We start from the raw sequence: 27761 nt of genomic DNA, 5'->3' as shown, positions 1-27761 counted from the left end.
CTTGCCTTAAAAGTAAATTTACTCTTAAAAACCAAGATGCATATGATATTTTCGATGTCTGTTTCGTTAACATTTAACCCAAAGCAATTGATTATACTAGTTTATTAGATTATTAAAGTGGTGGTACGCCCGATGGTACATTCATTCGTAGAAAGCGTTGCCCGCTTTTAAGGGGAAATGTATAGTGAATAAAATTGACAACTAGAAAGTAGGAATAGACTGGGAAGGGTGGGGAATAAAAGGGGCTCCGGCTCCCCCACTCACCGTACAAAACACGATAGCAACCTATTATTTCACTTAGTATTTTTGTAGGGGTGTGGTACTACGCCAGTTCGAGCTGGCTTCATTTATGCTAAAGCGTGCTCGACTCCCACATATAAATCAGGTCAGGAATGAGGCAGGTGGAATAATTTTCAGCATTCTTCACAAGTTCTCGTAGTCTATATTTTAAGTTAGATCTCTATAATTGTTATTGTTGTTTGTTTTTACTATCTGCTGTATTTTTATTACACCCTTTTTGTTACGATTTAGAGTTAATTACCGCAAGCGTATTGTTTTCTGCAAGAATTTAAATAAGTAGTGTGAATTTATATAGCTGGGGAAAAAAGTGACTTCCGAGTTCCTCGTTAAGGAAAAATCACTAGATATGACACCATATGGAATGTATAGATAGCGTCCGTTTATTGTAGCTTTTAAGTCTAAAGTAACATTGGTCTATCACCATATAAAATTTAGTCAAAATGTGCCCAGTGATATTTACATGATTGAGTCACATACGAGTACAAAAAATAGAAAAATAAACCAACAATTGTTTAATGTCATTACACTATCCATATAATTTTAAAATATTGAATAGTCTGGTTACTGTTTTATTTGTATTTTGTAGAATAACTATGATTATCTCCATGATGGTGGTTAATTTTCTTCCAATAAACAGGTTTTCCAGGCAGTAGAGGAAATTCCTATTTTTACTACTACTACATGAGAAGTCTTTCACGTAAACTATATTTTATTTTATCAATAACACTTTAAAAATTAAACCTCAATTTTTTTAAAGAACTTTCTAATGATTACCGCATTTGCGATTAGATCTTAAACGAGCGCCACCCCAATTTTTTTTAAATAAAATGGTAAGCCTATAAGTTGGAATTAATATCACTCTAGCACTATATAAAATTATGTCTATCTGGCATCTGCCCTGGCGTTTTTAACAGACAAACCGACAAACAATGTATAGCAATTACTTATTAAAAAAAAATGCAATATTCACTTGTATGAACTGGCTACTAGAGGAAAAAATAAATTGTCCTTGGGAGTATAGAATTATCTATGCCCCGAGTATTCTCCGCACAGTTCCCGTTCCCGAGGGATTTCCGGGATAAACTCTGCTCTATGTTCCTTTTAAGGTCCCAATTTCACCACGCTTCATCCAGACGTGATGAAGAGACACGCAGGCAGATAGTTAGATGGACGGACAGACAAACAGATAGAGTTATTCTCCCATTTATAATATTATAATAGTGATAGCAGGGATGACTGACCACTTATTTTAATATGCTCCGTAAGATTACTTTTCAAACAGATTATTTTAAAAATTAACCAATCGACTTTATTACCTTCTCGCATTACGTAGGCCGTTTAGAGCAACAACACCCAAATTGTCATGATTTCAACAAGCATGGAATATTCTATTGTTATCATTTTTATTTTATTGTTTTATATAAATGGTATTAGCTACAAGTCTTTCATAACATTCTGAGGTAATTCGGCAGTAAATAAAATTTAATAATTTTGAGATTATGTTAAGCTTATGCGCAAAGCCGGGTAATAATGAAGTTATAAAACTTGGATTAAATGAACAATATGGCCTCCTTACTTTCACAATAATTATATAAATGATTAAATTATGTACTTTGAACATTTTATTGTGTATGTTACCATAGCAATAACGTTCTGTCACCCTATAAAATTGTCTATCTGGCATTAGGAACAAGAATGTAGATTAGAAGATCTATAATTATATAACAGTTATAACATCGTATTTATACGGTTGTAAAAATATCGAAAAAGGAATGACGTCAAATACAAAAAAGGTCCCTGATGTTCCCAACACCAAAAAGTAACACATAATCTATTTAATAGAAAATCGTGCTAGTTACAAAAACTCAAGAACGGCTGAATGGATTTTACTTATTAATCATTGGATTGGTGCATTATTTAAAAACAACTAGGGGCTATGGGAAATTGCGGACGCGGGGTAAATACGGACGATAAACGGCCGGATAATGTATCTTATTCTTTCGTGTCCACCAAGCTTCCCCGTCAGACGCACGCTCGTTTAAAGAAAATTGAAACTTTATTTTATTTTTGTAATTTTGATGTAATTCTTAAAATTAACCAGCTTACACCATTGAAACTCTTGAAAGAGCTATGCAAGAGTGTCCGTATTTACCTCAAGAGTTAATTGAGAGAGAGGAATTTGAAAGGAAATTGAAGAGAGGTAATTACGGATTATATATTTTTGTTTTCTATTAGTTGGATGATCTCATATAATAATTAATATTGATTTGATAGGTAAAATACTAATCTTAGTGTGTAATCACACTAATCTTAAACTTAATATTAACGTTAAACAACAGGAATTTATTATATATAATGATATATAATCTATTATATATACATCCGGAGCCGGGATATCCGGTCGGGAGACGGGACTAGGAACTAGTAATTTATACATAAATAGTGAATATCGATAAAAGATAGAGTTTTATTTGTCTAAGCCTTAGCTTCCGCAATTTCCCCACCTTGCCCTACTATCTATCTGGAGCCGCTACTAACTTAATATCAAGATGGAATCGGTGCTTTTCATTCATTGCCATGCAAAAAATCTCTTTATATTGACTACTTTTAACACGCATTTATTAGCTTCACTTGGATGTTTGTATGTAACCGAATCGAAACTCCATTTTGACCCTCTTTAAGCGGACAGGCTTAATTCAAACTTGGCACACATATCAAAGATTGGTGACACTACAATAATTTCATGAGTTTATTTTATTATCCTGTTTAGGATTTCGTATCGCCAGGATTATGTGTATAATTTCCTTATATACCCTGTATGCATTACGCATACTATTTCACGACGACCTTCTGTGGGAGTATGGTACCTTCCCCGGTGCGAGCTGGCTCAATTTGTGAAAAGTAAACAGTAACCAGACCATGTCTGTAAATATTTAAAAAAAAGAGTAGGTCCTTGCTATGCAATACGTATGTTTTATAGATCCCAAAATTACGGTTATGTATACAATAGTACTTTTTCCTGTTTGTCTAAGTATTCCATCAATGATGAAGTGTTTCAATCACCAAATAACTACTGGGCTGTTTTAACATAATTTTATATATCAATTGAAAGGCAATTTTTAGGGGTGGCTGTCACTATGGGTATATGTAATTGAATAAATTATCATTGGATAGACCCCTATAAAAATTAAACAGAGATTTCTAGTACATTTTTAGGTAAAATAAATTGTTGAAGTGTTACAATATACATCCGAAAACATAAAAACTGCCATACCTACTTCTTCACAAAACCACGATTCACGAAGTAGACAATTATTAAAAGTATTTAAAGGTTGAGAATTTTTTTTAAATATAAAAAAAAGTTGTAAAAAGTTATACCTACTTAACAATTACAGAAAAACTTACCATTCATTATAATTCTTTTTCACTTTAATAAGAGCTTTAGACATGATTAAATAATGTATGGTGTGTTGTTCTCTATATCGTTATGTAAAAATTACTAAATTGAGTTAAAGTAATACGTGCTATAAATATTTTACACTCAAGCCCCTCCTTTACTACATGCTAATTACTCGAACGTTATATCTTTATTATCACCGAGTTTATCTCCTATAAGATTATTACGTACATGAATAAAGTGAGTCTTATTTTCAATTTTTCATAGTTAGACACGTTGAATGCTAATCCTCGGCAATGACTTAATTATAAACGTTTGCAAATATAAATGTAAACTATAAAAACATTTTCATAATGGCAATATGATAATGCTTATTTTACCTTAATGAGATAATTCCGCCTTTAACGTAAGCTTTATTAATGTATAAGTAAACTTTATTGGATTTTCGAAAATGAGACAGTGTGGCATTTATGGTTATTGATGCTTATTTCTCGTCAGCTGTTTATTTTAGCAAAAAACCTATTTAGAAAACTCCAGTATATGCTAAAGATCTAAAAAACGACACCATTGATTTATTGCAAATTTGCGAATTGATATTATATCCCTGATATTTAGAGACTGGATCAAGAGACACTTGCTCTCTGTGTGATACGGTGTATGCGTTTACGGTGCCTATGTAGGTAAGACAACAATGTACAGTGCAGCCTCGATATAACAAATCGGAAGGGAACAAATAAATATTCGTTATATCAAGTAATTCGTTGAACTGAGGTTCGTTATGTTGAGGTTAGGTTGGTCTAAAATCAAATTCTATGAGATTAAGAATCATTACATTGGTTACACTTTATATAAAGGTTTTGGGTTGACGAAATTCATTAATTAGAGGTAATTATACTTTAACTTAACTTTTTACTTTTTTAGTTTAACTTAATTTGTTAAATCGAGGAAATCGTTATATTGAGGTACGTTATATTAAGGTTGCACTGTATTTTTGTGATTAGGTACACCCCTATTTTAATAAATAGGTCCGCAATTTCTATTGTCTGTAAATAATAAAAGAAACATAGGCTTCTTAAATTTTAAACGGAATTTGTTTAACTGTATTGATACACCATGGGCGTAGCATAAGATATACATCACGATCTGCCAGCGAGTATGCATAGTAAATAATTATATATTTATTTTATAGTGATAAAATGTATAAAAACGATGTGTTTGAGTTGAATAAACCTTTTAAAAATGTAAAAAACTTATCATATGAAATATCTATCATATATGTTGCAGAACGGGATTAGAATAAGCGATATATTCTTCTGTAATAAAGGATGAGAATGATGCGAATAGGAGGACTGTGTAAATGAAAGAATATTTATTATTATTATTTTATTAATTAATTGCTTACAAGCTACATTCGATAATTATTTTACACAAAATCATGGTGATTTCGAATATTTATATAATGAATATCACAACGTTCAAAGAAGGCGACGTTAATAGAAATAAAACAGTAAATAAAATATAAAAGTTAATAAAGTAGGGCGCGGCGAGCGCGTGCGAGGGAAGCGCTGGCCGCGCCCTGCCCGGCGGTCCTCCGGCGGCGCGCTGAAACCGAGTGAGATAGAGGAAGAGCCGACACCGCCCGGCGCCGGCGGAGGAGCGGGGCCTCGACTAGCTACGGCTGTGGCCACGAGTCGCGAGCTTTCGAGCCGCGACAGGCTGGCAGTGAACTTCGACTTTTAGTTTAATATCTTAAAATGATCATAGTTTTTCGCGTTCACGACTCGGGCCAGCTATAGGGCGTTAGCGCTGGAACAGCGGGTTGGGGAAGTCGGGCGGGTGCGGAAGCGGCGCGGGAGGGGGCCGCGCGCGGCGCCACGCCACGAGCCAGCACGCCACGGCGGCCGCCACGGCCACGAGCGCCAGCAGTGCGGTGAGCGCGAGCGCCACGGCGAGCCCGGCTGCCGACACGCACACCTCCGCAGCGGCGTTGCCGCCCTGCTCCGCGCCCGCGTCGCGTTGCCGCGCCGCGCGTGACGGGTCGCGCCGTTCCAGAGTTAATATTTGATTAGATTCTACCGTCACCTCCTCGCGGAGACGACCCGATAGGGAGTCGTCTTCGATAACTTCTCGCTTTCTGCGTTTGCCGAAAGCGTCGTAGCCGCGGCAATTAACCTGTGTAAAAATGATAATTTAAATAGCTATTATTGCATGAGAACATTATTTTAACTCTTTTTCAGATTATGTTTAGGTATCTATATTACTATAAAGGTATGCTCTATTTATTTGTCTTGGACTTTCTGAGTTTTCTTGCGAAACCACGTTTCTTCTAAAACCAAGCAACGAATTTCATCAATAGGTAGAGTATTTCTCAAGGAAAGTTTTTTTTCATATATTTATATAATTCATGTACCTACATTCTTTGGTAATCTAAGTGATATATACGACAAATGTGTATAAGAATAGAGAAACTTCCGTGCATGTGCTACCTTAATGGCAAGTGCTACAATGACAATAACATAATTTGAGTATATATTTTTTTGCGAGGGATGTTGGACCTTCCTTCTGGATATTTGTTAATCCTTATCCTTTGAAATATTTGTGAATTTTCTATATTAAGATAAAATTTGTTCTTTGTACTATTTTGAAATCCCATATAGTTTTAGAAAAAAACGTATAATCAATTGTAGAGTTATTCATTCACAATCATAATTTCCCATTTCAAGCTCAGCGAAGCGAGGACAGGTAAATTACATAACAAATTTGCAACATCGTTTAGTAACACATCTATAGATTACGATGTGAATGTTAGAATAAATTCTTTCTAAGTGGACGGCTCGCGGCAACACAAAAGTTTTTAAATATTTTATTAATGTCCATAGAAATGTTCAATCTATATATGTATACGAATTATAATAATGCTTTATATTTGTTCAGTCAAACGCCTTCACCGCTTACCGGTTGACATTTTCCAAAGCAAACACGTATGTTGCACTGGAATCGTATATTGTCGCTGCTGGGGAACTTGAACGCGTTGAAGGCGGCGCGCAGCGCGCTGCCGTCCTCGCTCCGTTCCCACTCGCCGAAGATGGCGGCGTCGGTCGCGCAACCGTCTGCGTCAGTCACCGTGTACTCGTTCTCTATGTTCGTCGACACTTCGCTTGTCTTTGCTATGCAGCTTCGCGCAAAGCCTCCGTATATGTCTGTAATAAAATGAATACAGGTTTTATATGAATGAATGAGTTTCATTGTAGATAGGGAAATGGGGCCAACATTTACATTCTAGAATTTGCCTATAAATACAACGTAACATAAGTACCTACGTAGGTTATTCGAAATAATGTGTCGATGTTTTAAATTGCATTATACTAGTTTGAAAATGTCAGAAAGTATGTAAACTATATCACTTTATTGTCTTATTGAAATAAAGTAATATTTAGATAATCTATCTAAAAATTATTGGGTCTTCTCAAAATAGTGTTACGGACAATTTAATAATTCGATCAGTTAAGACCCACTAAATTATATCAAGAACAAACAACCGTTTAGTTAAGTTACACTCACTCGATGGTTGCACATCCACTTGAAGCACGAGATTTTCGCCTATCTCAGCCGAGCTGACCTCGTCGCCGGTTCGCGAAACGATTCTCATGGAGCACGTGGGGGGCGGGCCGGTGTTCGCGATGGTGCCCGTTGTAGTTAACATCGACACATTGAACGCGAGCGTGACGTTCTGTTCGCCCGTTTGGTATATGCACTTGATGTGGAACGCTTTAGCGTTCGACGTTACCAGTTTAGGATGTTTCTGCATGACGAGCACGAAGCTTGCTAGGCCCTATAATAAAAACAAGTTTGTGTAGTGCTTTGCTTTGCTTTCTGCATAAAATTCTTAGATTCATATAATACTAATATTGCCGAATTAAAAATCCGTTACACTTACATTAACATGAACCAATCCACAGTCCCCGAAATGAACTGTGAAATCAATTGGGCTCTCTTGACTTTCAGTTGTATGTACTACAAGACGACACCGTTCGTCTTTACTATATCCTTTCACATAAAGCACGCCATTGAAGTCTTTAATTTTGAGGCTGACTCGCACACCGTCGGCTAAGCAATGGACCTATAAATAAAATAAAATATTTAATACGAGTTTCAGTTAAAAAGTTTTAAAGGAAGAACATGCTTTTATCTATTTTTCCTATGACAATTAATAAAATATAATTAATTACCTGCATATCCGGTAATGGGAAGTCTGTTCTATAAGTTATGTTTGGAGTAGTTGTGGCATTACATTGGACTTTCGCATTGCCGACATATCCGGTTATACATGTACAGCGTGATCGGTGTCCAACTCCTTCACAAGTAGCATATAAGCCACAAGGTTCTGCTTCACAAGCTTGCACACATTTACCATTAATACATCTAGCGTCATCATTACAATGATCGTCTGACCGGCATCCGATTGGAACACATTCTTCGCCCCTTGCGGTAAAGCCACGTTCCGAGTCGCACACGCATCTGCCGCGTGCGTCTACAATTTTACCCTCTAAATTGGTACAGGGCTCGCATTCGCCGTTTTCATTTACACCTTGACCATCGACGCATTTTGTCACAGGTGCTGAAAAAAATTAAATGTAAATTTTATGTGTATTTATTATAAATTTAACAACATCAAAATGTACTCCATTTAAAGTAAAATGGTAGAATCTAGTAATTCATTGAATTTAATTTTGCTTTAATGAAAGTTAATAATTTGATAATTATAACGTATTGATTAAAAATATAATAAATAAATGATTTGACTACATGAAACAATATATATTGACGTAAAATATTTCTAAAATTACTTACGTTTGTATGGTGTGCATTCCAATAGAGCATTTCCTTTGTATCCTTGTTCGCATTCACATATCATAGTTCTTACTGGATTTGTATCCGCTACTTCACATTTAGCGTTGATTCCACACGGTTCTATTTCTAAACAAGGATTGACACACTTTCCATCCAAACAAGCGGTTCCAGGAGGGCATTCAATATCAGAGGAGCACCGTTCTTCAGTTTTGTTGCAGCCACCTGAAGTGCTTTGGTAGCCGGGAGGGCATACACAGTAGACTTCGTGCAAGTGCACACGACATTCGGCCGGTTCTTTGCATGAAGTAATAGTGCAAGGTTCCACGCACTTGTTGTTGATACAGGATTTCTCAGGTGGACACTCAGTATTTGCGCGGCAAGCGATCGGTGAGCAAGCAATATTTGGATTGCCAAATGTTCCGAATTGGCATCGACAAAGTGCACGATGTTCTTCTCCATAACATTCTGCTAATTCTCCACATAGATTTGGTTCCGCTGCACAAGCTGGCACGCAACGGTTGTTTATACAAGTTTCATCATCGGCGCATTGACTGTCTGCACGACAAGTAACGGAGAAACAGCCTGTATGTGGATCACCAAGGAAGCCAGGTCGGCAAGCGCAAACAGGTTTATGGTCTCGTATCTGGCAATCTGTGTTGGGGCCGCAATCACAAGGGTTTTTACAGACGGATGTTATACAAGCGTGGTTTGACGTACAGTCATTATCAGCTTCACAAGCGACATCGGATATTGTAGTTGCAGGTCGGCATACGCCGCCTCCACCACTTATATATCCGGGCGGACAAGAGCATAGCATAGTGCGTACGGGTAGAGTCGCTAATACTTCACAATGAGCTGGTGTAGCACATGGACGCAACTCGGTACAAGGATTAACGCATTTGGCAGACAAACACGCTAGTTTAGATGGACAATCTGCATCGACAAGGCATTCTCCCGTAATATCAGGTCTACATTCAACGTACGGACTACCACTAAAACCATGTTCACATTTACAGACTGGTATGTGATTGCGCACTAAACAAATAGCATTTCGACCACAGTTGTTGTCAGACAAACAGGGGTTAACACATTTGTGTCCTCTGCAAAGTTTGTCTCGTGGACAATCGCCATTCGAGCGACATTCAATAGGAATACAATTTGAATACGCGTCCCCTTCAAAGCCAACGCGACATCTACAGAGTGGATGGTTTCTTTCCACGTAGCACTCAGCGTTAAATCCACAGGTGTTGTTTAATAAGCAAGGACTGACACAATTACCATTAACACAGGCTTCATCTGTTTGACATTCTGAGTTTGTGCGGCATCCAACAATACGACAGGCGCTGTAAGGATTACCGTCATAACCTTCTCTACAAGAGCAAACGGGTCTATGGTTTCGTATGAAGCATTCAGCGTTATCACCGCAATTACAGGGGTTTCTGCAGATTCTGTTAACGCAAGATTCTTGATCGCTACATTCACTATCTGAAGAACAGCTTAAAGGTGGTAATTGGACTGCGTCACAGGTTCCGCTTTCATTAGGAACATATCCTTCAGGACATTTACATATTAGTGTGCGGAATGGAATACTGTCTGATACTGAGCATCGGGAGTTTCCTTTGCATGGAGTCAGTTCATTGCAGGCGTCACGACATTCGTCCTTAAGACAGGCTTGGCCACTAGGACAATCCGCATCCATACGACATTCGGGTTGACCAACCACTTGAACTCTTTCGCATTGTACAAGAGGATCTCCCAAAGGTAAAGTTGCAGGGCATTTACATGAAGCAGCATGATTTTTAGCAAAACATTCAGCATTCGTTGCACAAGGGTTTCGTCCGGCGAGTGAGCATGCATTTTGACAAACACCATTTATACAAACACTGTCATCATTACAATCCGAGTTTACTTCGCATTCTGAAGCTTGGCATTTTGAAAATGGATTTCCTTTTGTTCCGGGAGGACATCTACAGTTTGATCTATGTGATTTTCCATAACATTCAGCACTAATAGCACATGGAGTTTCGATTAAGCATGGACTAACGCAAGCTCCGTTGTAACACATATCGCTATCTGGACACTCTCCATCTGACGAACAGCCCACTAAAAGGAAAAAAAAATTATTTAAATATCACGAATTAATGGATATAATGTCTTCTTTAATATTTAATTGAATTGAGCTTTGGATAACGTACCTTTAAAGCAATCTGTGTATGGATTACCGGAGAAACCGCGTTGGCAATAGCAAACTGGATGATGTCGCACTACATTGCATTCCGCATTTGTTCCACAGTTACATGGGTTTGCACAAGCTCCATTAATGCAGGCTTGTGATAGAGGACAGTCTGAATTTGCTTTACAGCCCACTGGTATTATTGAATCTTGTGACGCTATAACAAAAAATATTCAATTGAAAACTTTGATTTAACTACATTAAAATCTTAAAAAGAGGATTGTTCGAGGTATCGTTTATTAAAGGTGGTGATATAAAGTATATTATCAGCAGTTTAATAACATTTAACAACAACAACGAGAATTATTTGAAAACAGCAATAAATATTTTAATTAACTATTTATTGAAATAAAATTTCTTGTGAAAATGTTTAGAAAACAAAATCACTGTAATCTGCATTACCTTAAGTGTAAACATGAAAATACAGTTATAACTCACGTGGCACACAGCGTATTTTCGCGTCACCAGTGTAGCCCTTAGGGCAGGAGCATTGCGGTCGCGCCAGTACAACGCGGCAAAGCGCGGCCGGCCCGCACGCGCCGGCGCACGGGTTCACGCAAGTGCGTTCCATGCATGCTCGGTCCTCACCACACTCTTCGTCGCTGTAGCACTCGTAGATGGTCGGCTGTCGTGGTTCTGTAATATAGCATTTATTTATATTCATCATCATCAGCCCATATATGTTTTCACTGCTGGGACACAGGCCTCCTATGAGGCCACAATCCATATTTGTTTGGATTATGGCCTTATTAAATTATAATACATTATTATTCTCAGCAATATTCTTAACGTTAGACAGTAATATGGTTCACTATACCTGTATTACATTCAATCCTTGGATTGCCAGTATATCCAGCGGGGCATGTGCATCTTGCTACATGGTCTACTGATTCACACAGAGCGTTCTGTCCGCAAGCTGTAGATCTGCAGGCATCGACGCAACTTCCACGGCGGCAAATTTGGCTATTGGTACATTCTGAGTCAGATGCGCATTCCGCTTGCGGCGGGGCGCGACAGCCGGCATCAGGCGCCGCACGACCACCGTCTGAACAGACGCACGCTATCGCTCTCAATGGTAGTATATCTATAGTTCTACACAGAAGACCAGTTTCACACGGGTTGTCCTGGCAGAGATCAGCACAATGTGAGTTCACACAAGCGAAAGGCGACGCGCAGTCAGCGTCCACGGAACATTCTTCTACATTTTGTACTGTAACGCATCCGCGGAGGTATGGATCTCCAGATCGATCGGGTGGGCAGCTACATATGGCTCTGTGGCCCATTGGTGTACATATAGCCCCAGAAGCGCATGCATTCTCTGAGCAGACGGGTTGACAGACACGATTGAGTCGGTTGCAGGCTTTAGTGTCATCGCAGTCCTCATTGTACTGACAAGCGGCTGCGATACAGGCGCGTCGAGGGTCACCCTGAGTTCCTGCTGGACAGCGGCATGTCGCTACGTGGGCGATGACGTCACATACGGCGTTTCGGCCACATGTTGTTCCAAGGACGCAAGGATCTTGGCAGTAGCCGTTGACGCAGGACTTATCAAATGGACAGTTTTCATCTGCAGTACATTCAGCTGTAAAAAAGATAAATCATCAAATGTTGTGAGTGAGCGAGCGATATGCTTCAAGAGAAACATTGAGACAAATTTTAAGAAATGAATCGCTCAATATATTTATCAATAACAAAAAAATTACTTCAAAATATCGCACATAGATCATACAGTCGTATTGTGAATTGACAACTCATACATCTTTTTGAGTTAAAAAAGTCATCTCATTCTAAAATGTCGTTATCGCCAAATGACGTCATTTATAGTCAGGAATACATGTTTTTTCTGTGCTAGCTAAGACTAAAAAAAATACTGAAAAAATACAGACATTACTGTAAATGTCATAGTAATGTTTCAAAACTTTTATATCACACTAGCAAAATAAAGAAATTGTTTTGTTCTTTAATGGTCTTATAATAAATGAAATGTTATCAAATGCCACCGTATATCTCCTCTTTTTTCAAGTAGTTAAAAAGTATTCGGTCAACCACTCACGTGTATAACACGATCTAGCTGGGTCGCCAGCGGTGCCGGGCGGGCAGCGGCAGAGCGCGCGGTGCGCGGACGCCTCGCAGAGCGCACCGCTGCCGCATGCGTTGGCGCACGCGGACACGCAGCGCCGCGACACGCATGCTTCCGCCGCACCGCATTCCACGTCCGATAGACACACGCTACCTACGGCAGCTGCACACAATAATTCTTATATGTAATATGTAGTTAAATATATATACAAAGAAGATTACGTAAAACAACAATGGTAGAAAGCAGAAAGGTATTAAAGTCTCTTGTTTAGTTGTAAATGTAAATGTTTTTGAAAAATTTGATTTGAAAAGTAAATTTATAAATTGATATAGTGGGTACGTATACATACATCACATACATTGCTAGCGATAAGGCTTTTATGTACTTTGTACAGTGAAAAATATTAGTGAGGGATGTTCTCAATGGAATGTTTTATATTATCAGTATCAGAATGTACATTGTATGTACTGAATTTCCACCTTGACATATTATTATACTAGTTTTTTTTTTTTTTTAATATTACGTAAAATCTTACTCGGTGTGCAGGCCACATTAGGATCTCCCTGCAAAGGTGGGATACAGGAGCATGACGCACGGTGTGCGACCGCACGACACTCCGCGCCCGCGCCGCACAGCTGCGCGTCGCAAGCCGCCGTACATTGTCCGTTTAAGCAACGTTCTTCCTCACTACAGTGCGAATCTTCGCTGCATTCACCCCCTTGAGAATAATTGAGAGATTAAATGAGTTAAGTATTGCAATGTGTTGATGGGAACACGTCACCGTATGCGTTGATTTTTTTTTGTATTTATAAAGAAGTATATTGGTGAAATTTAACATTCGCACAATTGTTTTCTATAATCATATAAAAATATGCGAAATTTATTTATAATTTCGATGTGTTTAGATTGAACTTACTTATAGTCACTATGAATAAATTATAGATACAGTTTGTACAAAAATGTACCTATTATTACTATTCAAAATCATAAAATTCGAGCAATTGATGTGAAACTTTCGAGATTTTGTGTGGTTTGAACATAGTTGTATGTATATGATTTTATGGAGGCTTAATACATAATGATGTTATCACAGAAGATGTGTATATAAATGATAGTATTGCAGATTAAACGTGTGTAAAAAACTGCCAAACGTATTATTTGATTGTTTGGATAATTGTTGCTGTGTATTATACAATTTTGTACACGGTGGAAAATAATCAGTGACAGTATTTACATGCCAGGACGGTTTAATTACCAATACTCACAATTGGGTAGATTTTCTTGTCCTTCCATTAAATCGAAAATCAATTTGTCAAAATACTGCAAATAACAGGTTAACATAATTTAATGAATTTTTATGTTTTAACACTGTATACTCACTTGGATTGCATTGCAAGGAAGCATCGCCAGTCAAGGGTTTGGGACATTCGCACACTAAGGTTCGGAACGGCAGAGTGTTCGCAACGCGACACACGGCACGTGTACCACAAGATGTAGAGTCGCATGGGTTTTTACAATTTCCTTGCAAACATGCCAAGTTGGGACCACATTCGGCATCGCTTGAACATTCTACTTCTTCGAGGACTACAACAGAATGAAACGTTGCTTTGTAAGTGTATATGTATTTTCTTAATATACTATGTAATTATAATGCACTCAATATGGATATTTTCCACCCTATATTATTATAAATTACATGTTTATGTATCAAGGTAGGTAGGTATTTACCATAAAATTATAAATAAAATCTAAACTTTTTAATCAGTTTTATTTTATCATTTTGTGCAAATACGAAGATGAATTTGGATAATAAATGACGTATTTTTTATGTTTGATAAATGTTTTAGTGTATGAACTTACCGGGCTGGCATTGTATTTTGGGGTTGCCTGTTGTGCCACGTGGACATTCGCACACAGCCGTATGTCGTATAACCGAGCACTGGGCTCCCGGCGCACAGCTGCCAGGGCAAGGATCTTGACAGGCGTTGCTACGACACGCCAACCACGCCGGGCAGTCGTCGTCGACAGCGCACTCTTCCTGACGGCACTCGACCCAGGGATCACCCCGCGAGCCAGAGTTACATTCGCAGTTTGCGACGTGCCCGCGGGCTACACACTGAGCGTCAGTGCCGCAACGGATGCGAGAGCACACTTTTACACATGAACCGCTTTCGCAGCTCTCGTCGTAAGGACAGTCGTTATTACTATGACATTGAACTGTGGATTAAAATAAAAAATTTAGAAACACATTCATCAAAATAGTAATAGATCAGTTAGATATATCAGTTACATACCGGAATAGCATCCAGCGTAAGCGTCTCCTTCGTATCCAGGTAGACAAGCGCAAAGTGCTCTATGTTGTTTGGCGATACATCGTGCATTCAAGCCACAGCTGTTCTGAGCGCAAACTGGAAGGCATTTAGTGTCAACGCAAGCTGCGTTGTCGGCACATTGCTCATCTCTTGTGCACTCTGGAGTTGGAGGTGGTGGAGTAGATATTTTAATACGTTCACATCGAACAAGCGCATAACCTGTGTAGCCGATAGGGCATGAACATATAGCTGAATGTCTCACACCCGTACATATAGCATTTTCACCACAAGAATCTATGCATGGGTCGGAACATTTTCGATTTATACATGAACGATCACCAGAGCAGTCGTCGTTGACTATACACTCTGGGTATGAACAGAAGCCATCTCGACAGGTTCCATGCGGGCCACACGGATTCGGGTCACAAGGATCATAAACGGTTGGCGATGTTGTGGGTGCCTCTGTAAGATTAAAAACAAAAATTACAATATTATTTGCATTTTTATTTGAATACTAGCTGTGCCTGCGTCTTCGTTGGCGTGGATATCGGAACTTATAACTTTTTTTAGTGCGAAGTACTGTTGGAGGATACCGATACAATCTTTTATTTATTTATGCTAGTGCTTCTTTATAAACAACGCTATGGGTGGAACTATCTGGACATAGTTAACATACGACGAAGTGTACATAAGTGCTAATGCTAAGTTTACCTCAAAGAAATATTTAAAATTCATATATATATTGATAGACTGAACCGAATGCAATGAAACAAAAACTAAAAGTACTTCAAGTTACTCAATCGTTGTGTACAAAAATTATCTAAATTGCTTTTGTATATTTTACGTGATACCCGAACAAATAAACCGACAAACAGACAAACAGACAAAAATTCTAAAATGCTGAAAATGGGTTTAATTGGTTGTCCTTTAACACCCTGGCTATTTTATTAAGATTTTTTATGTATAAAAAAATTCTACAGTTTTATTTTATGTATAGTTTAAATTAATAATAAATCCTTCATTGTTACTACTGCTACTGTTAATTGCTTTTAAAATATCAAAATAATATTGTTTTATAATTTGTAAAAAAGAATTACCTCTTGCAACACAATTATTGAACGGATCGCCTGTGGTGGATGGCGGGCAAGAGCAAATAGGTGCATGATCGAAGACACGACACATAGCTCCATTGCCACAAATTCCTAGACATGGGTCAATGCATTTATTCCGGACACAAGCGCGATCTCGTGGACATTCAGAGCTGACGACACACTCGGGTCGACAACCAGACGATGAGGCGTCTCCACTAGTGCCACTTGGACAAGAACAAATAGCGTTGTTGTTCACAACTGAACAAATTGCTCCGGGTCCACACGGCGATGGTGTACATGGCGGCGCTACAATAACAATAACTTGCATTATTGAATGAAATATTTTTTGTTTATTAATATAATTGGATTAAGCAATCGATAAACAAAATCGGTATAGACGTTGTTGTTTTCCCTTATTGATATAATAAAGATTACTGTATTCTATTTGTAAAGTACCTGTTATCACTGTATCACATTTCTCAAACGCATTTCCTCTTGTTCCTGGTGGGCACGAGCACAGCGGCACATGGTTGACCGTTTCACAGTCGGCTCCCACACCGCAAGTGCCGTCACATGGGTCGCGGCACTTAGAGCGGATGCAAGCGCGCGTAGGAGAGCAGTCCGAGTCGGCGAGACATTCCGGCCGACAGCCAGTGTATGGATCACCTCTTAATCCAGGTTCACATTCACAGGAAGCACCACTACCTCGAGCGCGACATATCGCACCAGGACCACATGGAGAAGGATTGCAGGGGTCGTTCGGTAGTTTTTCTGTAACATTTTTTAAAATTATAGCGTGATTCCGTAATAACTTGGCATAGTTTTAAAGGGCAAAGCGGTACGGAAGCTTTTTCGATAGTCTTTTCGACGAGTTTGCGACTGACTATGTTTCGTTAGAAAAACCCATGCCTAAGTTTTTAAACCGAAAACATATCCGAATCGCGCTCTCGTTTTAATTCATTCTTTTAGCAATAATAATTTTACGTGTTGTTGTAAGATTAAGCAATCTTCCAACTCAGTCTGTCTTACGAATATTCTCGACGAGTCGACACTCTATAAGTGGGTTTCCAAGGGTGTTTGGAGGGCACTGGCAACGTGGTTCGTGTGCAGCTGGAGTACAGAGGGCGTTCAGGCCGCAAGCGCCAGGGCAAGGATCGATGCATCGCTTGTTGACACAAGTGAACCGCCACTCGCAGTCCGAGGAGCTAATACACTCGGGACGGCAGAATGGTGGATTGCCTAAATAGTTGTCTCGGCAGCGGCACGATCCACCAACACAGTCAGCATTAGGGCCGCATTCACTACAAGCTGATGGTATTTTCGGTTCGGACTGGACTGCTGTGGATAAATGATTATTATTATTTAATGTGTATTGATACTTTTTATGATTAACAATATTAAGGAAAGTGCATTAAATAAAAAAAAAAATGTATGAAACACATATTTTAACATTTTATGATATATTTTATGAATACATTTTTTTTATAACACAAATTATATGTCTGTATTCTTTAAGTTGTGTATTTTACCTGGTAAACAGCGAATAAATGGATCGCCTGTGTAGTGTATGGGACAACTGCAAATTGGAGAGTGCGCCATTGTATGGCAAATTGCATGCGTGCCACAACTACCGGGACATGGATCCTGGCACTTGTTGTTGCGACAGGCGAGGTTAGCGGTACAATCGGAGTTGTGTCGGCATTCAGGCCGGCAGGTAGGCGGCTCATCAAAGGTTGGTGGTCGGCAAGAGCAATGCGCAACTGTACCATCGGCACGGCATATACTATCTGGGCCACATGGATTTGGCATGCATGGATCGCTTACCACCGGAGCTAATAAGAAAGGCAAGAAAATGCAATAAGAAAATTATAATGAAATTTATTTTGTTTTTTTTTTGTAGATAGTTTTTAAAGATAGAAAGAACGGAAAACATTTCAACAGTGATAAGGTAAAGAAAGAAAAATTGAAAAAAAATATCGGTTAAGTGTCTTCGAAGCTAACATCCATTTGGATATGTTAGGCATCTTTTTCAAATTATAAATCTTACCTATAACGCGACGGCATGCAATAAATGGATCGCCTTGAAGTGGCGCAGGACATTCACAAATTGCAATATGATTATATACGTTACAAACGGCATCAGCTCCACAAGCGTTTATGCATGGGTCGACGCACTTGTAATTAATGCATGCTTGATTTTTTAGGCATTCATTATCACTGGTACACTCTGGTCTACATTCTATATAAGCGTTGCCGTGATAGCCTTGAATACAAGAACATGTGCCGTTTGAGCAAATAGCGTTAATTCCGCATGGGAATGTTGCACAAGGATCTGATGTCAAAGACGGGGTGGTTTCTGAAATAAATAAATGGGCTTTACTTTTTGTAAGTATGCAGCGTAACGAAGTAAACGAAACTCAGATTAGTAGAGAAAAAACCATAATTACAATTAAAATTACCTATCTTTTAGTTGTAATACAAACCTTTGATTATTGCATAACACCCGACAAATGGATCTCCACGGTATCCTTCAATACACGTACAAATTGCGAGATGGTTGATCGCTCTACATTGTGTATTACTTCCACACGATCCTAAGCAAGGGTCAATACATTTTTCACGAACACATGCCCGATTACTAGGACAATCTGCATTAATTGTACATTCCGGTGCACATTGAGGCGGAGTACCGATGTATCCCTCTTTGCAATTACAATTTGCAGAACCGCCAGAATTCCTACAGAAAGCATTTGGTCCACAGGGACTGGGACTACAAGGATTACCAACAGTATCGATTTGAGGTCTTTCCTTAACACAGCGTACAAATGGGTCTCCTTCATAACCAGGCAAACAAGTGCAATATGGGCTATGGCGATGAATTTGACATTGAGCATTTTCTCCACAGGTGTCCACACATGGATTGACACATTTTTGTTTAATGCATGCTTTATTCAGTGCACATTCTGAACTCATTACACATTCCGGTCTACAGTTTGGTGGATATCCCGTGTAATCCGGTAAACATGAACATATTGCTTGATTATTTCGAGCCAAACAAGTACTATGAGGACCGCATGGGGATGGTGTACAGGGATCAGATGGTTCTTCTGAAATAATATGCAAATTTCGTTATATTATATAATACTGTAAAGTTTACAAATAAAAATGAAATAAAAAATGCAAACTAACCTTGTTTAAGGATACAATTGTCATAGGGATTTCCAATGTATCCGAATATGCAGGAACATTTCGGTGAATGATCTACAGTTTGGCAGATTGCGTTGATACCACAGAAGCCAAGGCATGGATCGCGGCATTTATTATTTATGCATCCAAGACTTTGAGGACAGTCTGAATTAAGCAGACACTCTGGTCTGCATCCATCATATGGATTTCCATAGAAATCACTTATGCACACGCAACTTGCAGAGTTGTCACGTTCTTGGCAAACAGCATTTGGACCACATGGATTTGGTGTACAAGGTTTCGTTTTTTCAATAGGGTTTTGAACTTCACCTGAGAAGAGATATTCTTATTTAGCAATGTTAAAATGAGAGCAAGACCAGATAACCATATTGCCTTCTAAAGAACACTAATTGATCAGCGAATTACCTGTTATAATCACGCATTCGTTGAAAGGATCCCCTCGGTATCCCTGTTGACATGAGCATTGAGGCGAATGACTTACTACACGGCATTCAGCATTGCGAGCGCAAGCGCCCACACAAGGATCCACACATTTATTATTTATGCAAGACTTATCAAAATTACACTCGCTATTTGTGACACACTCTGGACGGCAATACGGTGGTTGTCCTATATATCCATTCAAACAAGTACACTGTGTCTTTCCATTTGTGTCTTTGCATAATGAGTTCGGACCGCATGGAGAAGGTTCACATGGACTCCTCTCTATAAGGGGTTCATCTGCAATTAAATTTTAAAAATTTATGAATATCCTTCAAACACATTTGAACTCTAAAAGTTATTGAAGTTAGCAGTAAAATCTTACTTTGAACTTGTAAACATTGAATAAAGGGATCTCCAGTCAATCCATTGCGGCAGTAACATATCGGTTTGTGATTGTGTATTTTACATTCAGCGTTGATACCACAAGAACCGAGACATGGATTCATGCACTTCTGGTTGGAACAAGATAATAATGCTGAACAGTCTGAATCGATCACACATTCGGGACGGCACGATGGTGGAGCTCCGATATATCCCAGTAGACAAGAACATACCGCCTGGTTTTGTATATTTCTACATACACTGTTTGGTCCACATGGTGAAGGAATGCATGGGTCAACATTTTCTTCGACAACTAAAACAAAATATAACATTAATAATTTAAACGTTACCATAATTTTTATTATCCATCCAAGGTAACTGTCATTTTGACACTTACCTGCAAGAGGAGCACAATATACAAAAGCATTGCCTGATGTATTGCGCGGGCAAGAACACATTGGAATGTGGTTGTAAACTTCACAGGTTGCGCCTCTTCCACAAAGATTGGTACATGGATTAACACACTTAGTGTTAACACACACTAAAGAAGATGCACAGTCCGAATTATGTGTACATTCAGGGCGACAACTCATGTAAGGATTTCCGAAGTAATTAGGTAAACAAGAACATCTGCCGTCATTGCATTGGGCATTAGCTCCACATGGATTAGGATTGCAGTTATCATATTTGTCTGGTATTGGCTCTGTAATAAATTATAAACATTTTAGTAATGCACATTGTTCATCCATCACATCATCAATACATTCTATTTGATACAATTAATCATAGGACAGAAAAGTATATTTATACATACCAATAGCTTCTTGAATAAAACAACTTTCAAATGGATTTCCTGTATATCCTTCTGAACAACTGCAAATTGCTGCATGTTGATGCACGTGGCATACGGTCTGTAGTCCACACGATCCAACACATGGATCTTTACATTTTTGGTTGATACAAGCCTTGTGGCTTGGACAATCTGAATTAATAGTACACTCAGGTCTGCAGTTCGGTGGGGTTCCTATATAATTTGACATACAGGAACACACGGGTGCTTTGTTCATGGTTTGACACAATGAGTTCGGTCCGCAAGGCGATGGCACACATGGGTTGGAATCCACTGATGGTATTTCTATTAAAAAATATTAAATTAAATTATTGGTCATTTGTAAAATCACTCTAATATTATAAATGTGTAAGTTTGTTTTGATGTTTGTCTGTCAATCACGCTGAACTAGTACTGAACGGATTTAGATGAAATTTGGTATACAGACAGGGTATGAGCTGACTTGGGTGATAGAATACTTTTTATCCCGATTAAATGCTTCCTTGGGATATAACAGGCATCTTGATATCCAGGCGGAACCGGGATGATCGTCTAGTAATTAAAATACAGTAAAAATTATAGAGCAGTTCATTATAGAGCATAGAACTTACTTGGGAGAAGCGCGCATCTTATGAATGGATCTCCTTCATATCCTTGTCGACACGAGCAAATGGGTGCATGGTTAACCACTCTACACTCGGCATTTTGACCACATACATTTATACATGGGTCTACACATTTTTGCTGAACGCAACTTTTTGTCGATGGGCATTCAGAGCTAACTGTACATTCTGGTCGACAGTTAGGAGGTACACCAAAATATTCTGGTGAGCAGGAACAAGACGCTAGGCCATTATTACTTTTGCATACTGTGTTGCTTCCACAAGGATTTGGCACGCATGGATCGCGTGACGTAGTTTCTAAAATACAAACATTGAAATCAGGTAAATGTTATTACATTATGTAATTATTACAAATCAATGACAAAAAAATAATGTGAAAAAATAAACTAAACTTACCTTCTTCCTTAATTATAATGTGGCAATAGGAATATGGATTTCCTGTGTAACCAGGAGAACAGGAGCATGATGGTAAGTGATTTACAACTTGACAAATTGCCGTTGAACCACATACGCCAGGACAGGGATCTTGACATTTATTTTTTAGACATGCTTTATTGAAAGGACAATCACTGTTAACTACACATTCAGGACGACATCCTTCATATGGATTTCCGAAATATCCTTCATGGCAACTACAAGCGGCAATACCTGATGTTGATAATTTACAATAGCTATTTGCTCCACAAGGTGATGGGTTACAAGGATCTATGACCTCCAATAGCTGTGGTACTAGGTAGCAAGATAAGAAAGGATCGCCATTATAACCATCTTCACATGTGCACATCGCTGTGTGAAGCCGCACTGTGCACTTTGTATTTGTTCCACAAGAACCCACGCACGGGTCTTTACATTTATAATTTATGCAGGCTTTATCAGGTGAGCATTCATCACTTGATGTACATTCACGACGGCAGTTAGGCGGTGTTCCTTCGAAAGTGGGTTGACAGGAACAAATATGGCCGTCACCAGTATTTGTCACTGAGCAAGCACTATTTGGTCCACATGGTGACGGAACGCATGGATTTTTAACTGGTTCCTCTAATTTTTGAACTGAAATAAAGAAGAAAAAATTAGTAAAAATTTGAGATTGATACTAATAGACACTATAAGATGCGCTAATAAAATAGAGTTATTATTTACCAAAACAATGCGTAAACGGAGATCCTGTATATCTTGGGGGGCAAGAACATACAGGGTTGTGGTTGATAACTTTACAATCAGCATTAGGGGCACATGATCCTGGACATGGATCTTGACACTTCATATTTATACATGCTAAAGATAGTGGACAATCCGTGCTTTGTATACATTCTGGTCTACAATTAGGTGGATTTCCCACATATCCTTGTATACATGCACATATTGCTTGTCCATTTGCATCTCTGCAAATACTGTTTGGGCCACAAGGAGAAGCGTCACACGGTCTACTCGTCGGTTCTGGAAATTAATTTATTTGTTAAGTTTAATTTATTTATTTTTCTTTAAGCATCTTATCACAATTATATCCTTTTGGGACGTAATATTTATAAATACGTACTGTCAATTTTCAAGCACTGTGTAAAGGCATCACCAGTCATACCAGTAGGGCAACTACATATTGCAACGTGATTGTAAACATTACATTCAGCGCCCAGTCCGCACATATTAATACATGGATTCACGCATTTAGAACGTAAACACGTTTTATCGATGGGACAGTCGGTACTAAGCACGCACTCTGGTCGACATCCGAAATACGGATCTCCTGTATATTCCGAGAGACATGTGCACATCCCGTTGTTGCAAACGGCGTTTGGACCACATGGTGAAGGATTGCAGGGGTCTTGTTTTTGTGGTTTTTCTAAAAAAATATTAAATGTGAATTTTAGATTAAATCTTAAAGGCATAATGGCTTCTTACTTTCTAAAAATTTTCTCTTCCTGATATAAAATCAAAGTTACAAAATACACTACATCTTTTTACATTATTAAAAATTTGCAAAACAAACTTTACCTTCAATTTTAATTGTGCACGCTGTAAAGGGATCTCCTATGTAACCTTGCGGGCATAAACAAACTGGTACGTGATTAACAACATTACAGATTGCGTGGAAGCCACATGAGCCCTGACAAGGATCTTGACACTTCATATTCATACATGCTCTATCGCTACTGCAATCTGTGTTAATTATACACTCTGGTCTACAATTTGGTGGACTTCCGAGGAATCCGGTCTTACAAGAACAGGACGGTATACCTCCCACATCGCGGCATTCAGAATTTAATCCACATGGAGAAGGAAGACAAGGATCTGTCGGTGCACTTAAAACTGGTTCAGTTTCAAGTACAATACAAACTGAGAAAGGATCACCCGTGTATCCATTTTTACATGAACATATTGGATTGTGATTGATAACTCGACAATCTGTATTAATTCCACAACCACGAGGACACGGTGATGTACATTTTTGGTTTTCGCACACTTTATCAAGTGGACATTCAGAATTAGTTAAACATTCAGGTCTACATGTAGGCGGTGAACTTTGATAGCCCGGCTGACATGAACAAACAGCAACATTATCTCGAGCATTGCATAAACTATTCGGTCCACAAGGTGATGGGTTACATGGATCCACTACTTCAGCTGCAAAAAACAATAATTTTAATTTAAAGGCATAACCATTAAAACATTATTATGGGGAAGTACTAAATAACATAACTTACTATGGGATTTATATGAACATATTTTATATGGATCTCCAAAATGTTGTTCGGGGCAGACACAGCTGGGTATGTGGTTTGTTACATAGCATTGAGCATTTATTCCACAAGTTCCCGGACATGGGTCGATACACTTATTTTTCTGGCAGGCCTGATTTGACGGGCAGTCAGAATTAATGAAACATTCAGGTTTACAGGAAACATATGGATCACCGAAATAACCCGGAAGACAAACGCAAGATCCAACGTTATCTTGTTCTTTACATTCAGTATTGCTGCCACACGGAGAAGGCACACACGGCGTCGGTCGTTCAATAACAGTTGGTTCTGATTGTAAAGTGCATTGAAGGAAGGGGTCGCCAACATAACCATTTTGACACAAGCATATGGGCGTGTGGCTGACTACTCTACAATCTGCGTTTATGCCACAAGCACCCGAGCATGGGTTGCGACATTTCCTATTAATACACGCCATGTTGGAAGAGCAATCAGTATTGCTTGTACATTCAGGGCGACATGCGGGAGGTGCACCAATAAACTCAGGCAAACATTTACAATCAGCTTCATCTCCAAGTTCGACACATTGTGAATTAGGCCCACATGGTGATGGCAGACATGGGTTTACACGAATGGGAGGTGAAGATTCTGTAATCGTAACGAAAATTATAACACGAGTGCAGGCAATTTAACGTAAAATATGCATTACAATTATTTTAATAATATATTTTATAAACTATAGAATTTATAAATCGCAAGGATTAGGTATTTCAAATTTTATTACGAAAACCATTCTTTTATTTTAAAAAAGATAAACAAACACAGCTAAATATATACTAATTAATGAGAAACTTACGAATTAGCTGACAAGCAGAGAATGGATCTCCTGAATATCCATGCAAACAAGTACACACTGGATTATGATTAATGACCATACAATTTGTGTGTTGGCCACAGGCGCCGGGACATGGGTCGATGCATTTCTGGTTAGAGCAAGCTTGGTTTAATGCACAATCGGAGCTGAGTACACATTCCGGTCGGCAGTTCGGTGGTGAACCTATATAGCCTGGCACACATACACATACAGCATGGCCGTTTATATCTCTACATTGACTGTATGGGCCACATGGTGATGGATTGCACATATTAATCGGCGTAGAATCTTCTGCAAATAAACCAACAAATAAATAATGGAAAAAAAAAACAACTATATCATAATAGATGTGAATCAGTTGGAAGGGCATTACCTCTTATTATGGAACAATAATTGAAAGGATCACCGCTGGTGCCACGTTGACAAGAGCACGCCGGTATATGATTGATTACATCACAAGTTGCGTTCATTCCACAAGTATTTGCACAAGGATCCTTACATCTGTTGTTTATGCAAGCCTTATTGCGAGGACAATCAGAATTCAGAATACATTCGGGCTTGCATCCAACATAGGGATCACCATAATATTCAGGAAGACAGTAGCACTCTCCATTATTGCATATCGCATTTGCTCCACAGGGAGATGAAGAACAAGGATCACTTGAAACTGATTCTAAAATAGAGTTGTATAGTATGATTTTCGTTGACTTTTAAAAGATTTCATTCGTATTTTATTACACACAACAATATTAATAATTTTTAACATATACGTAACATAACATTACGAATTAAATTATATATAGATTTAAAACATTATTCAATAAAATTTATATTAAAAATGACTCATAATAATATTCATAAAATATACATTACCTTCTAATTTGAAATCGCATCGGGTGAAAGGATCGCCTGTATATCCGGGAATACACGCACAGATGGGCAAGTGATTATTGACATTACATTCGGCATTAAGTCCACAGGCTCCAGGACATGGATCTCTACATTTATTATTTATACAAGCATTATCTGCCTTACATTCGGAACTTAATGTACATTCCGGTCGACACCTAGGTGGAGTTCCAATATAATTTTCAAGACAAGTACAACGAACGCCATTATATTCTTGACACTGTGCATTCGGTCCACATGGAGATGGTATGCATGGATTTCTTTGGGCTTCAAGTGGTGGAACCGATAAAGGAACTAAAAACAAAACACGCATATTATTATACAAAGCAACGATTTTCACCATTCTAAGCTCAATCAGATTTAAGTCTTTTGCTAATAATTTGTATCATGCTACATACCTGGCATACAAAATGAGAAAGGATCTCCAGTATATTGTTCCTGGCATGAACATATAGGGTTATGACTTATAACTCTACAATTAGAGTTCCTGCCACATTGCCCTTGGCAAGGGTCAACACACTTACGATTAATACAAGCTTTATCACTTGGACATTCGCTATTAATTGTACATTCTGGGCGACAGGTTGGAGGAGCACCAACGTAGTTTTCTAAGCAAGTACATATTGCTTGTGAATTCATTTCTCTACATAGACTATTAGGTCCACATGGTGATGGTGTACACGGTGTCACTTTGATATCTGGAAATTTAAGTAAATAAAATTCAAAGTTACATATTTTTATTAAAAATAATTACATTAAATATTTTATAAAGTTTTTTTTTTCAATAAATACATATTCTACACACCTTCGATTTTTTCCTTACAGTACGTGTACGGATCTCCAGAAAATCCAACTGGACAATAACATGAAGGTATGTGGTTCACAACTTGACAAATACCATTCGGTGCACAGGTGCCAGGACAAGGATCTCTGCATTTATTTTGAATACAAGCTAATGTTGGATTGCAATCGCTGTTCAATACACATTCAGGACGGCAACCTTCATAGGGATTGCCGATATACGAGTCTAAACATTTGCAAGAACCTGCACCGTTTCTTTCATTGCACTCAGCATTCAGTCCACACGGTGATGGTTCACAAGGCGAATTGTACTCTATTATAGAATCTAAAAAACATAAATCATTGTAATATTGTAAAAGTTTTTCAAACTTTTGAATATTGATTTCACATATGACATTATATAGTTAAAAACATTACCTCTAATAGGATTACAGGAAACAAATGGATCTCCTGTTTGTCCATAAGGACAAGTGCACATTAAGCCGTGACTTATTACCACGCAATCAGCATTGTAACCACAGCTGCCTGGGCAAGGGTCCTTGCATTTTTGATTTAAACAAACAAGGTTCGTAGAACATTCTGAGTTACTTATGCATTCAGGATGACAATTTGGTGGCGCTCCAATATAATCTGGCATACATGTACATGAAGGGGCCTCGCCTATAACTTTGCAAATTGAATGTGGGCCGCAAGGTGAAGGTGTACAAGGATCTACAGGTGGTAAAGGTGCCGAAACTAAAACATATATTAGAAA

General features: G+C 38.5%; 1 protein-coding gene across 1 annotated transcript in view; it reads right to left on the bottom strand.

Moving 5' to 3' along the window:
* Positions 1-5065: 5065 nt before the first annotated feature.
* The window catches only part of LOC119835351, a 95062-nt gene continuing 72366 nt past the window's right edge, over positions 5066-27761 (bottom strand). The window contains exons 100-136 of the mRNA XM_038360114.1: positions 27425-27742; positions 27012-27332; positions 26605-26904; positions 26171-26500; positions 25671-25970; positions 25280-25588; positions 24430-25071; positions 23720-24349; positions 23265-23567; positions 22868-23164; positions 22124-22777; positions 21716-22024; positions 21090-21410; positions 20673-20978; positions 20277-20588; positions 19877-20191; positions 19454-19780; positions 18748-19371; positions 18312-18620; positions 17794-18096; positions 17294-17602; positions 16721-17035; positions 16271-16570; positions 15156-15635; positions 14722-15078; positions 14242-14445; positions 13397-13579; positions 12835-13023; positions 11599-12363; positions 11220-11417; positions 10744-10938; positions 8549-10651; positions 7927-8315; positions 7635-7817; positions 7259-7529; positions 6653-6897; positions 5066-5869 (exon numbers count right to left, since the gene is read on the bottom strand). Of these exons, the coding sequence (XP_038216042.1) occupies positions 5498-5869; positions 6653-6897; positions 7259-7529; positions 7635-7817; positions 7927-8315; positions 8549-10651; positions 10744-10938; positions 11220-11417; positions 11599-12363; positions 12835-13023; positions 13397-13579; positions 14242-14445; positions 14722-15078; positions 15156-15635; positions 16271-16570; positions 16721-17035; positions 17294-17602; positions 17794-18096; positions 18312-18620; positions 18748-19371; positions 19454-19780; positions 19877-20191; positions 20277-20588; positions 20673-20978; positions 21090-21410; positions 21716-22024; positions 22124-22777; positions 22868-23164; positions 23265-23567; positions 23720-24349; positions 24430-25071; positions 25280-25588; positions 25671-25970; positions 26171-26500; positions 26605-26904; positions 27012-27332; positions 27425-27742 (14588 nt within the window). The 3' untranslated portion in view covers positions 5066-5497. The remainder of the gene's footprint in view (positions 5870-6652; positions 6898-7258; positions 7530-7634; positions 7818-7926; positions 8316-8548; positions 10652-10743; positions 10939-11219; positions 11418-11598; positions 12364-12834; positions 13024-13396; positions 13580-14241; positions 14446-14721; positions 15079-15155; positions 15636-16270; positions 16571-16720; positions 17036-17293; positions 17603-17793; positions 18097-18311; positions 18621-18747; positions 19372-19453; positions 19781-19876; positions 20192-20276; positions 20589-20672; positions 20979-21089; positions 21411-21715; positions 22025-22123; positions 22778-22867; positions 23165-23264; positions 23568-23719; positions 24350-24429; positions 25072-25279; positions 25589-25670; positions 25971-26170; positions 26501-26604; positions 26905-27011; positions 27333-27424; positions 27743-27761) is intronic.

The sequence above is a fragment of the Zerene cesonia genome, chromosome 20 (genome assembly GCF_012273895.1).
Source record: "Zerene cesonia ecotype Mississippi chromosome 20, Zerene_cesonia_1.1, whole genome shotgun sequence".
NCBI classification, from domain to species: Eukaryota; Metazoa; Arthropoda; class Insecta; order Lepidoptera; family Pieridae; genus Zerene; species Zerene cesonia.
Note: the sequence above shows the minus strand (reverse complement) of the source record. Positions and strands in the feature narration are given on the sequence as shown.